At 45.5% G+C, this 13658-nt stretch overlaps 1 protein-coding gene across 1 annotated transcript in view; it reads left to right on the top strand.

Moving 5' to 3' along the window:
• Window positions 1–5006: 5006 nt before the first annotated feature.
• The window catches only part of RHCE (Rh blood group CcEe antigens), a 41150-nt gene continuing 32498 nt past the window's right edge, over window positions 5007–13658 (top strand). The window contains exon 1 of the mRNA XM_053575970.1: window positions 5007–5154. Within this exon, the coding sequence (XP_053431945.1) occupies window positions 5007–5154 (148 nt within the window). The remainder of the gene's footprint in view (window positions 5155–13658) is intronic.

Here is a 13658-nt window from a genome sequence, read left to right as displayed (position 1 = left end):
GTCAAACAAATTATCACACATCCTTACCACGGAAGTCAGTGTACCATGGAGACCAATTATACACAGCACTTTCTATTGCAGTCACCACCCCAAATACCATATACATTTTGCTTTATCTCACAACAATCCTATGAAATAGAGATTATTACTGGCACTATATTACAGATAGGAAATTGTGGCACAGAGGGTTTTAGTCACTTCCCTCAGGTCACATGGTAAGTGAAAGAGTCAGGATTCAAACCCGGAAAGTCTGCTGCCAGAGCCTGGACTCTTATCCATCATGCTATAGTGTCATAGAAAGATTTTCCTGGCTTGGAAATTGCCCGTGATAATACTACTCATGAAATAATCCAGTTACTGAACAATATGAGCTGTATAATCCCATTTTTGTGGGGATCAGGGGGGAAACAAGGCATAAAGCCACGTGAATAGAAAAACATTCAGTATATTCACATAAAATGTAGAGCTGGTTTTTGGAGATTTGGAGATATTGGAGTGCTGGGTTTTGGAATATCAAGGGTACTTTATGTTAGCTTTCTGCATCTCTGTATTTTCAAAGTTTTCTATTGTAAAAACACCCACCTTTTGTGATAATAATAATTAGTAACATTTATGAGATGTTCTCTACACATCTGATACTTTATGCATGACCTCATTTAATCTTCAGAACAGACCTATGACACTCTGATTTTCTCCACTTTACAGATGAGGAAACAGGCTTAGAGAGATTGTCTACATAACTAACAAATTGAAGGCCCAGGATCATATCCAGGTTGCCTGGCTCCAAAGCTTACGTGTGTTAAGTGAATTAATGATTGAGGTAGCCATACTTTAGCCCACATGCCCAGAGCAAGATCACGCCCTTGGTGTAGAAATGCTTCCAGGGAGGGAATGGAGAACCTTCTACCTCATTGGTCACTGCCCCTGATTGAGCTTGACTCAGGTGAGGAGTGTGTGGCAAGTATTCTTATGGAGTCTTGTTTTTACAAAAAGGTATGATTCTACCTGAAAGCTTCAGGCCCTGCAACCTGACTCACTATTCATGGAGGAAGCCTGGCCGCTCAGACGAGTGCTGTGGTCATAGTACCACTTGTCCACCTGCATTTCTACAACTCAGGTTGCCAGGCATGCTGATATGTTTTCATGTTTGTAATAACCCTGTGAGGAAAACAGCACAACACCTTCTTTGACTCATAAGAAAATTGAGACCCTGGGTGATTGAGTAACTTGGGAGGCAGAATTGCAAAGTAGTTAACAGCACAAGCTGTGCCGTCAAATGGATCTGGATTGGGTACCAGCTCTGCCTTTGATCAACTGTATGACTTTGAGTATTTGCATCACCTCTCTGAGCAACTATCTCCTCCTCAGTAAAGCATGTATAATAGTCCTGTACTCACAGGCTTGAGGGGAAGATGAAAGGCAATAATGCAAAATGTTTGGTTTAGTGTTTGGCATTCCAGAAACAATAGCTGTTATTTCAGCAAATGTTTACTGAGCACCTACTATGGACAGAGCACCTAGTGCTGAGGACACAACAGTGACCACAGCAGTCAAAAGTCCCTGTGCTCATGTAACTTGGATTCTTACAGAGAAAGACAGACAATAAACAAATATACAAGTAAACAAATATATTGTGTCAGTATCTATTTTGTAGTAGGAAGTGCTATGAAGAAACTAAAAGGGGAGCTCAAGGAACATATATGAGAGGCAGGGGAATGGGTTGATCCAGCCCTTTTAAGCAGGGCAGTCGGGGAAAACTTCTCTGAGAAGGGGACAGTGGAGTAGAGATCTGGGGAGGTGAGACAGGGGCCAGTAGGAACAGATGCTCCTTGGCTTAAGATGGGGCTGCCTCAAATAAAACCATTATAAGTTGAAAATAACATTTTATATGTCTTTTTTTGAGACTCTACCCTATTGCCCTGGGTACAGTGCTGTGGAGGCATAGCTCACAGCAACCTCAAACCCTTGGGCTTGAACGATCCTCTTGTCTCAACCTCCCAAGTAACTGGGTCTACAGGCATCCACCATGACACCCAGCCAATTTTTCTATTTTTAGTAGAAACAGGTTCTCAGACTAGTTTCCAACCCTTGAACTCAAGCAATCCACCCACCTCGGCCTCCCCCAGTGCTAGGATTATAGGCATAAGCCACCACACCTGGCCATAAGTTGAAACTGCATTTAATGACCCTGACTTACCAAGCATTGCATGTGCTGGGAGCATTTACCTTAGCCTTTCGTAAGCGAAATTAGCTAACAGTAATTTACAGAATACTGAAAGTGGAAAACAGAATGGTTGAGTACTTGAAATGTCTTTTGAAAGTGTTGCTTTGGCACCATCGTGGAAACATCAGTAAGTCTAAGCATCCTAAGTCTGGTCGGAGGAGTGTTTCAGGCAGAGAGAACAGCAGGTGCACAGAGTTGCTTTTTCCCAACATTGTATTATGAGAATTTTCAAACATCTACAAAACAAGTTGAAAGAATTGTAGGGTGAAAAGCATCCACCTCCCAGCTGATTGGATAATTAACACATTACTATATCCGATTTTTGACATATCTACCCAGATCCCCTGGGCTTTTTGTACCAAGTGACCTGCCTTCAAGATTTAGAGACAGAATATCTGTAACCGTAGTCAGAAAACAAAGGCCTTTTGCAAGAGTCGTAGGGGAAGAGCAAAAACTGTTTTTCACAAATCTGTGGGGAGAGGCCAACTGCACGGACACCTCCCTTTCTTGATGAAAGCCTTTCTGTTCAGCGAGGAGCTTGGCCCTCTCGTCAAGCGGTCAGTCCCTGCTGCTTCCTCACTGGGACAAGATCAGGACATAGAGGGGTTTGGATGCTGTGGAACCAGCCACCACTCACACTGAGTTTGCCAGCTGGTAAACACAACTGTCAGGCACAGGGGTTGGCATTGCCTGGAAGTCTTCAGAGTTAATCTTGCTGACATTTCTGGTGCCCTTGGGCAGGTGGGTGTAGTTGTCTGCCTGCTTTATGCAGCTAGTACTGTGCTCAGGCCAGGGAGTCACATCCATTTAGCCCCCTGTAGAGGGGCGTTCCTATTTAAGAAGTACTGACCAGGCCCAGCACAGTGGCTCACACCTGTAATTCTAGCTCTCTGGGAAGCCAAGGCGGGTAGATAGCTTGAGCTCATGACTTTTAGAATTAGGAGATTTAGAAGAAATCTGGGCTAGAATTAAGTGGTCAGACCCAGGTGCTGAAGTCAGACTGCCTGGGTTTAAATCCCAGCTCCATTACTTACGAGGCCTGTGACTTTGGGCAAGTCATTGAGCCTTTCTGTGCCTCTGTTTACTCATTGGTCATTTAAGGCCAGTACCACGTAGTACTCACTTCACAGTGTTAATAAGTGAGTTCACACAGGTTATCATTCTTGGCTTACTTTTTATTCATTCATTCATTCTCAGTCAGTACCTTGTTAATAGCTCATTGGGCATGTCTCAAAATCTCAAAGCTGCAGTTGCTGGTGTGGATGTGGGGAGAAGGGAACAGTTTCACACTGCTGCTGGGACTGCAAACTAATACAACCCTTTTGGAAGGAAGTATGGAGAATCCTCAAAGAACGCAAACTAGACCTCCCATTTGATACTGCAATCCCATCACTGGGCATCTACCCAGAAGAAAAAAAGTATTTTATCATATTTTATTTGGTCTAGACTGTTTATCACAGCTCAATTTACAATTGCCAAACATTGGAAATAACCTAAATGCCTACCAATCCAAAAATGGATTGACAAATTGTGGTATATGTATACCATGGAATACTATTCAGCCACTAAAAAAGATGGAGCCTTTACATCATTTGTATTAACCTGGATGGAGCTGAAACACTTTCTTCTTAGTAAAGCATCACAAGAATGGAGAAGCAAAAATCCAATATACTTGGCTCGGCACCAGTAGCTCAGTGAGTAGGGCACTAGCCACATACACCAATGCTGGTGAGTTTGAGCCCAACCTGGGCCTCCTTGACAACAATGACAACTGCAACCAAAAAATGGCTGGGCATTGTAGTGGGCACCTGTATTCCCAGCGACTCGGGAGGCTGAGGCAAGAGAATAGCTTAAGCCCAAGAGTTTGAAGTTGGGGCTGTGCCTATGGCCCAGTGGGTAGGGTACAGGCCCCATATACTGAGGGTGGCAGGTTTGAACCTGGCCAGGCCAAACTGTAACAAAAAATACCCAAGTGTTGTGGCAGGTGCCTGTAGTCCCAGCTACTCGGGAGGCTGAGCCAAGAGATTCGCCTAAGCCCAGGAGTTGGAGGTTGCTGTGAGCTGTCACAGCACAGCACTCTACGGAAGGCGACATAGTGAAACTCTGTCTCAAAAAAAAAAGAATCCAGTATACTCAGTTCTGATATGAAGACAACTGATGACCTAGTACATGGTGGGGGTTGGGGGGGTCATAGAGTGAGACACATCTTTAGGAAGCAGGACACAATTATAAGAGGGACTATACCTAACAAATGCAATCAGTATAAACTGGTTCTCTGTACGCTCAATGAATCCTCAACAATAAAAGAAAAAAAAATAGCTCACTGGGGGCCTTCTCTGTCATGTGGTAAGTTTTTACAAAGAAAGCCCCTTCTGAGCCTCAGATTCCCTGTTCATAAAATAAGAGTGTTGATCCATTCCCTTCCTTTCTTAAAAAGATACGGTGAAGATGAACTGGAGTAATGCATAAAGGATTGTGTGTAGGTGTCCAAGGAATAGAATGCCCTTTTAATAACTGAGCACAGTAGAAACCTGTAGTAACAATGCAGCAACTGCTTGTTGAGTGAATGAATGAATGAATGTTGAAATACATGCATTCCTTCCCCCTCATCATCCTACTCCCTCTATTCCTGTGTTAACTCCACAGACAGGCCAGTGGAGCCAACCTTGCAACCTGAGATAAGGCCTTTGGCGGGTGTCTCCCCTATCACTCCCCTCAAGGAGGAGTGGGGAGTGGGGTGAGGCCTGGTGTGAGTGGAACCCTGCACAGAGGCAGACAGAGGATGGGCTCTAAGTACCAGCCGTCCCTTCGGGGCTGCCTGCCCCCGGGGGCCTTAATGCTAGAGGCAGCTCTCATTCTCATCTTCTTTTTTTTCACCTCTTATGACACAACCTCAAAGGATCAGAAGCATCTCATGAAGGCCTATCGAGGTGAGAGTTCACTGGAAAAGTGATCACGGGGAAATAGGAGGGCAGGGCTGGGGGAGCTCTGTGGTTCAGGGCATAGATCAGGGGCATAGATGATGCTTTCCACAAAATCCCCAAGGGAAGGGATTCTCCAGTCTTCTGTAGATTGTGCCAAGACCCAGCCAAAAATGCAGGCTCCTCTTTAGGAGCAGCCTGGCATCACCTCTTCCACGAAGCCTTCCTTGATTTGTCAAAGCAGAGTAAGAGGCATCCTTTTCTTTGTCCCCTGAATTCCCTGTGCTGTATGGTCTTCATACTTCTCTGTCTGGTGCTTCCCCTACTTCTCCCTCCTTACTGGATAGGAATTTCATGCTGTTGGATTTTTGGTTTTCGTTTCCTTTTTTTGTTCTCTCTTTTGGTCACATTTCTGTCCCACCTTTTTTTTGGTGGAGGAGGGGGTTAGCCTATTGCTTCCCTCTCCCTGCCCTTTACCCCAGCCTTCTTCTCACTTAGCAGCTGGGAAATCTGCATGTTGTCTGGAATCCAGAGCCAGAAGGTACAGATGAAGTGGAGGGAAGGATGGTGGTTATTTTATATTCAGCTAAAAATATTCCCAGGCTTTGATGAGACAATGTAAACAAGACACATGTCCATCGTGGTGTGACTTTGCTTTTTTGGGAAAATCAAGATGAGTTTCAAGGATCTCTGTGAGCTGATAATGGATTGGCCTTCTTGAGAGACGTCCTTGAGGTAGAGTCGAAGCTTGAGCTTGGCTGAGTGCTGGCTTGTTCCTAAGTGACATTAACTGACTAGCCCATGGCAGGGCAAGGAGGATGGATGACTCAGGGAGAGTCAACTGCACCATTAAATGACTGGCCCAGAGACTGGCCTTCCACACCAGACAAGTGAGACCTGGAGCAATTTTAATGTGGCTCAATTTACTTTAATTCTTTTCAATCCAATCCAATTCATTCAACCATTTATTACATCCAATGTGGGATCCAGACACATAATGATTAGAGCTGCTATTTATTGAACACTTACTATGTTTCAGGCACTATTCTAAATGCTTTTTTTTTTGTAGAGACAGAGTCTCACTTTATGGCCCTCGGTAGAGTGCCGTGGCCTCACACAGCTCACAGCAACCTCCAACTCCTGGGCTTAAGTGATTCTCTTACCTCAGCCTCCCAAGTAGCTGGGACTACAGGCGCCCGCCACAACGCCCGGCTATTTTTTGGTTGCAGTTTGGCCAGGGCCGGGTTTGAATCCGCCACCCTCGATATATGGGGCCGGCGCCTTACAGACTGAGCCACAGGCGCTGCCCTATTCTAAATGCTTTTACATTGAAACCTCACAAGGATACTGGGAGGTAGGTACTATTATAATTTCTCTTTTTCATGGGAGGAAACTGGGCACAGGGACATTGAGTGTTTTTTCTAAGGTCTCCAAGTGAGCAATAGCACTGTAGACTTAAATCTACATAGTCTAGTTATAGTTTCCATGTGCTTAACCATTCTGCATCATGGCCCCGTTTTACAGTAGAATTGAGTTATTCACCATGTCACCAGTGGGTGTGGGAGCTACTGGGTATAGTGTGAATTGGTTCTGTATTCTTCACCCCTGCACTGCGCTACTATCACAGGTATGAAGTGTCCTTGGAAACTCACTTCATATGGAAGCACAGAGGAGGGCCCTGTGCCCCAGGCAAGGGAGACCATGGTGTTAGGGAAGAACTCTGGAGGGAGAAGACTGCCCAACCAAGCTGTGAAGTCTCAGTAGGGTTACTGAGAGGGTTGTCCAGAATGGGAGCACAGCAGGAACCACTGCATGAGCACACATGGGAGTAACAATGTTAACTGGGCCTTAACATTGCACTGTACTCGGATCCTAAGGAGAGAAGCAGGGTGTGGTAGACCTGCTGGGTTGAGTAAAGAGTCTGGCCTTCATTCTGCTGACCCAATGGAAAGACAGAGTGCAGCAAGCGTGGGTTTGTGTTATGGAGAAAGCTATGCCAGGGTTGTGTGGGGCATGGGGAGCATGACTTGAGGCATGAGACCAGTGTGGAGGTTGTAGTGTAATATGGACCAGAGGGCTTTAAAACTTCGGATTGTGCACATGCCATTTTTTTGATCATGCACCCCATTGATATACTTAGTACTAGTGGGTTAATATACTTCGTACATTATAATATATAAATGCAAATAAGGAAATTCAAAAGATACCAGAATGAAATGTGTAATATTTTCAGATTACTAATCATAATGGTGTCAGTCAATCTCCAGGCAAGGTCCATTGTTACCATTGACAATAGTCGATGTAAATCTATTCCTCAGAGTCTCCTGGATAATTTCAAGTTGTCTTGGGTGACTTGTTAGATCTGATTAGAGTGACATTTCTATTTTACTCTCCAATGTGACTGACAAAAAGCTTGAACAAAGCCCTCTGCTCTTCTCTTTTTTTTTTCACTTGACTGCCATTATTGTTTTGCCTCCAATCTGTGCTTTTCTGCCAGAGTCATTTAAGCCATTAGTCCATTTCGTGAAGGTTAGTTGAGTTAAACGTAGGTAATGTAATCTGTCAATACTCTTAATCTAATTCAATCTGTGTTAAACTACAATAGATTGTTCAAACCTGCCAATTCAAAAAAGGCATTTTTGAGATAATCGGGAAATCTGAATATAGCATGAATAGCATAAGATATACAGACATTATTGTTAATTTTGTTAGATGTGATAATAGCATCGTAGGGCTGACTTTTTAAAGGCCCTATCCTTTAGAGAATCATATTGAAATGTGACATCTGGGTTTGGCTTCATGTCAGAAAAAAAGAAAATGTGGAGAAGGAAAATAAAGACAAAAATGGTCTCATGTGACAATCATCAGAGCTTGGAGATGGGTACTTGGGGTCCCCATACTGTTTTGTGGATACTTAAAATTTTCCATAATAGGGCGGTGCCTGTGGCTCAAAGGAGTAGGGCGCCAGCCCCATATGCCGGAGGTGGTGGGTTCAAACCCAGCCCTGGCCAAAAACTGCAAAAATAAAAATAAAAATAAAATAAAAATAATAATAAAATAAATTTTTCCATAATAGGTAAAAAATTTTAAAACCCCTACTATTGTTTGTAGCATGCTGAATACAGAGCAACATATCAAATCCTTCCCAGGGGGCTACTATTTCCTAAGGACGCTGTCTTAGTCCATTTTGTATTGCTATAAAAGACATTTGAAGCTGGGTAAGTTATAAAGAAAGAAAAAAGGTTTATTTGACTCCCAATTCTGCTGGCTTGAAGATGGGGTATCTGGTGAGGGCTTAGAGCTGCTTCCACTCATAGTGAAAGGCAGAAAGGAGCCAGAGTGTGCAGAAATCACATGGTGAGAGAGAAAGCAAGAGAGGGAGAGAGTACATGCCAGGCTCTTTTTAATAACCAACTCTTTCACCAACTAATAGATTGGAGAACTCACCCACCAGGAGGGCACTAATCTATTCATGGGGGATCCACCCCCCAGCACCAAAACACCTCCCATCAAGCTTCATCTCCAACATTGGGGAACAAATTTCTTTTTTTTTTTTTTTTGGCCGGGGCTGGGCTTGAACCCGCCACCTCCGGCATATGAGACCGCCGCCCTACACGTTGAGCCACAGGCGCCGCCCTGGGGAACAAATTTCAACATGCGATTTGGAGGAGACAAGCATCCAAACCACAGCAGACACCTTTCAGAGCTAGGAGACTTGAAGCTGTCTGATATCCTAAGCAAATGAGGGTCAATCTGAATATTAAATACTGGGAGAGTTGCAGACATCACCAAGTTCTTTTAGAGGTAAAATAGCCTATCAGGGGTCCTCAAACTTTTTTTTTTTTTTTTGTAGAGACAGAGTCTCCCTGTACTGCCCTCGGGTAGCGTGCCATGACGTCACATGGCTCACAGCCACCTCTAACTCTTGGGCTTACACAATTCTCTTGCCTCAGCCTCCCAAGCAGCTGGGACTACAGGCGCCCGCCACAACGCCCAGCTATTTTTTTGTTGCAGTTTGGCCGGGGCTGGGTTTGAACCCACCACCCTGGGCATATGGGGCCGGTGCTGTACTCACTTAGCCACAGGCGCCGCCCAGGGTCCTCAAACTTTTTAAACAGGGAGCCAATTCACTGTCCCTTAGACCATTGGAGGGCCATAAAAAAACTATGAACAAATTCCTATGCACACTGCACATATCTTATTTTGAAGTAAAAAAAACAAAACGGGAACAAATACAATCACACTGCCTCATGTGGCCCGCAGGCTGCAGTTTGAAGACCGCTGGCCTAGATCAAAGTGTGGTCCCCAGACCAGCTGCCTTAGCATCCCCTGGGAACTTGTTAGAAATGCAGATTCTGGGCGGCGCCTGCGGCTCAGTGAGTAGGGCGCTGGCCCCATATACCGAGGGTGGAGGGTTCAAACCCAGCCCCAGTCAAACTGCAACAAAAAAATAGCTGGGCGTTGTGGCGGGCGCCTGTAGTCCCAGCTGCTCGGGAGGCTGAAGCAAGAGAATCGCCTAAGCCCAAGAGCTGGAGGTTGCTGTGAGCTGTGTGACATCATGGTATTCTACCCAGGGTGGTAAAGTGAGATTCTGTCTCTACAAAAAAAAAAAGAAAGAAAGAAAGAAATGCAGATTCTCAGGCCCTAGCCCAGAAATACTAATCAGATATTCCAGGGGTGGGACCTAGCAATCTGTGTTTAGCAAGCCTTCTAGTGATTCTAATGCACATGAAAGTTTGAGCACTCCTGGTGCTAGAGTGATTCAAATCTTGCTTTTGCATCTTATTAACTGTGAGACTTTGGGAAAATATACAACCTCTCTCTTGCCTCCATTTCAACCTCTTATCAGATGGTGATAGAACTTTTGAATTAAGTTCCTGAGAAGATTTAAAAAATTAACTCACATAAAGACTGATGAAAAAGTATTCACTTTTGGCTCAGCGCCCTTAACACAGTGGTTATGGCGCCAGCTACATACACCAAGGGTGGCAGGTTTGAACTCAGCCCGGGCCAGCTAAAAAAACAACAATGACAACTGCAATAAAAAATAGCCCAATGCAAAAGAAAAGAAAAAAAAGAAGAAGAAGAAAAAAAGAGAGAGAAGAGAAACAAAAAGAAAAAAAATAGCCCAGCGTTGTGGCAGGCATCTGTAGTCTTAGCTATTTGGGAGGGTGAGGCAAGAGAATCTCTTCAGCCCAAGAGTTTGAGGTGCTGTGAGCTGTGACACCACAGCACTCTACTGAGGGCAACATAGTGAGACTCTGTCTCAAAAAAAAAAAAGTATTCACTTTTATTAGTAGTAAATTTTATTTTCTTATTTTTTACATTAAAAATAAAAAAAAAAACTGGAAGTGCTAATATTTTCTTCCAGCCACCCCTGCAGATTGTCTCAGGCTTCTCCTGAGGTGTGTGTTCCTTGCTCTAATGACCAGTAATCTGGATGACCTATGATGAGGCCAAATGGATTGGGGCAGAAGAGGAGAAGCAAGGGGTCAGATTGCAGAGATATTTAGGAGATAGAATTGCAGATATTTAGGAGATAAAATCAGCAGCATTTGGTGAAAGGAGGGAGGAGCAGAGGATGGCTGCAGGTGTATGATGTGGCATGTAGAAGCACCAGGTCCTGAGATAAGAGGCACAGGGGTGGGGACAAGTTGTCATATGTTCATTTTGGGTTTGGAGTCGAGCTGCCTGAGAGATGCTTACATGAAGCAGAATATATCACGTATCTGTTACTGCCTAACAATTACCCTAAACCTAGTGGCTTATAATAGCAACCTTTTTATTTACTCCTGGTCATGATTCTGTGGTTCATTCAACGGTTGGGCTGGGCTCAGCTGGGCAGTTCTTTTGATTTCACCTAGGGTGACTCATACATCTATAGCCTAGAGCAGGAGTCCTCAAACTACGGCCCGTGGGCCACATGAGGCGATGTGATTGTATTTGTTCCCATTTTGTTTTTTTACTTCAAAATAAAATATGTGCAGTGTGCATAGAAATTTGTTCATAGTTGGTTTTTTTTTAAACTATAGTCCAGCCCTCCAACGGTCTGAGGGCCAGTGAACTGGCCCCCTATTTAAAAAGTTTGAGGACCCCTGGCTAGAGGTTTGATTGGGGTGGCATGGTCTCCAATGGCCACTTGTTTGGGAGTTGGTGGTTCATTAGGGGCCATTACTATAACAATCTACTGCCACACACAGCTACCTTAGGTCTGTCAAATTAGGGGGCAATCCAGGGTCCTGTGCTGCAGATACCCCTTCTCCCAACCCAATACTTCTCAGAGGCAGGGTGAAGGGCTCCTAGAAGACAGGAAATGTTTTCCCAGGGACACGTAAATACCCCAAACCCTGCCACCTTCCACATCTCTGCCCTGGGATGTCCCTTTGGGAAATCTCTTTTTTTCTTCTCAGGCTGCTGCAGGGATGAGGGTAGGTAGGAGTAGAGGCTGTCGGGGAGGAAGCAGCAGTGTGGGGCTCCGTGGAGGGCACCAGGGTCTTCTCAGCGGTGGGATACAGAGTGTGGAGGTCAAGCCTGGAGCCTGGGGGACAGACACTGGGTCTGGTTTCAGAGATGTTAATGCTAAAGTTTCTGCAGGCTAGAGGGAGGGGTTCGAGTAGGGACAGCACAGATCCAGATCATGGGAGCACCTGGCTGAAGGAGGCAGCTGTCCAGGGAGATGGACTCAGAAGGCCAAACTGCTGTTATCCAAATGAATTCTTTGCAACTGGACTTTTTGCAACAGGCCTGGAGAGGGAACAGTTTTGCCTAAAGTCAAATAGCTAATAAATGGCAGTCATGGGTGATAGCTACTAATACTCACCTGTACCTAGTGCTGGGCAGAGTGATTTGTGTGAGCCAGTAAGCTCAGTGCCCACAGCAATCCTCAGAAGTGCCATTGTTTTGTGCCCATTGTACAGATGAGGAAGCTGGGACGCAGAGGTAGAGCAGGCTCTGAACCCTGGTCACCTAATTCAGAGACCCACACTCTTCACCATCACACTACACATGCTACATGGAGAGGCAGGATGGTACAGTGGTTCAAACCCAATAGTTAGGCTTTAAGTCCTGCCACCATTTACTAGGCAGGTGACTTGGGCCAGGTACAGCATCTCTCTTTCCCCATGTCTACAAGGGGGATAATCAGCAGTACCGATTGCACGGGTTGTTGTGGGTTGTAAGGCATCTAGAACAGTGCCTCGTGTGTCTCGGGCACTCACTACGTGCTGCTATTACAACCACGGTGATTATTGCCTCATCTCTCGCTGCTGAACTTTCAGGTTAGACTTTCTTTCTCCAAGACATGAGGCTTTCATAAACTTCTCCTGAAGGTCTAGTTACAGGGGCCCCTCTAGCACATCCTTATCTCCCCCGAACAACTTACTGTCCCTCAGCTTATCAGGCCAGTGGCTGTTGTGGGTGGGGACCAGGCTCAGAGGTGGAGACTGTCACAGGGGCCATGCTCTGAGCTGGAACCCAGCCCTGGGGCAGGACCCAGGTATTGAGGCTGGGAGAAGAAGTGGGAGGAGGCAGGGGCCAGGGAAGAGAAGGCTTAAAACCAAATGTTATTTCCTGACCAGACTGGGGTGCACAGGCTCTGTCGACAGCTCTTGGAAACTGCTGCCCTAATTTCATCTTGTTGGCTGAAACACAATTCCTTCCTCAGGGACAGCAGGTGGCCTTGAGGAGCAAGGCCCTGAGCTCCTATCTCTGGAATTGGGGTAGTAGGTGTGTCTCATAAAGTCCCCCACCCAGGATCCTCTGACTTTCTAATTTTTAGGGCCCTACTTCTGCCCTTATCCTGGTGACTCTCCTCTCCCACCCTCCTGCTAGCCCACTCCTTGGAATATTCCAGAACTGTCAGAGTCTTAATAGAGTATCTGGTTCAACTCCTATGTGATACAAATAGGGAAACTGAGGCCCAAAGAGGGCAAGGGACTTGCCTAAGATCCTTTAGCAAGGTGAGAGAGAGCATGGAAGGTGAGATAGCCTACCCAGCCTGTGGAGGGGCACTGGTCCAGTAGTTCAGAACTGGGCTCTGCTGCTGGTGTGCTGTGTGGCCTTGGGGAAGTTACAGGCTCTCTCTGGTCCCCTTCTGTGACATGGAGGGCCTCTTTACTCATAGACTCTTTAATATATCTGGACCCCATACATACAGTGTTGCTACAAAATGGCAGAGGCATTTTTGTTTAGCAGTGATTAATAAAAGGTCGAATTTTAATATCTCCAGTGGAGTATGCGGCCTCCAATTGTCCACAGGCCTCACTGCTTGCAAATGCATATTGCACCTTAATACACGTTTCCTCTTTAGATCCTAAAGGAATTTGAGTGATCTCAAGAGGAACCTCTGTACAAAATATGCCTGACATCCACTCCTAAGAGGATGCCACCCCACCCCCATTCCTAAGAGGATGCTAGCAGGAGACCCAAGCAGTCCCTGCACCCCCTACTCCCATGTCAGAGGAAGCGCAGAGAGTTGAACCCTCCCTACTTCTCACTGACTCCCCAAATCCCCA

This window comes from Nycticebus coucang, chromosome 22 (assembly GCF_027406575.1).
Source record: "Nycticebus coucang isolate mNycCou1 chromosome 22, mNycCou1.pri, whole genome shotgun sequence".
Classification (NCBI taxonomy): domain Eukaryota; kingdom Metazoa; phylum Chordata; class Mammalia; order Primates; family Lorisidae; genus Nycticebus; species Nycticebus coucang.
The sequence above is the reverse complement of the archived record's forward strand: the minus strand, read 5'-3'. Positions and strand labels throughout refer to the sequence as shown.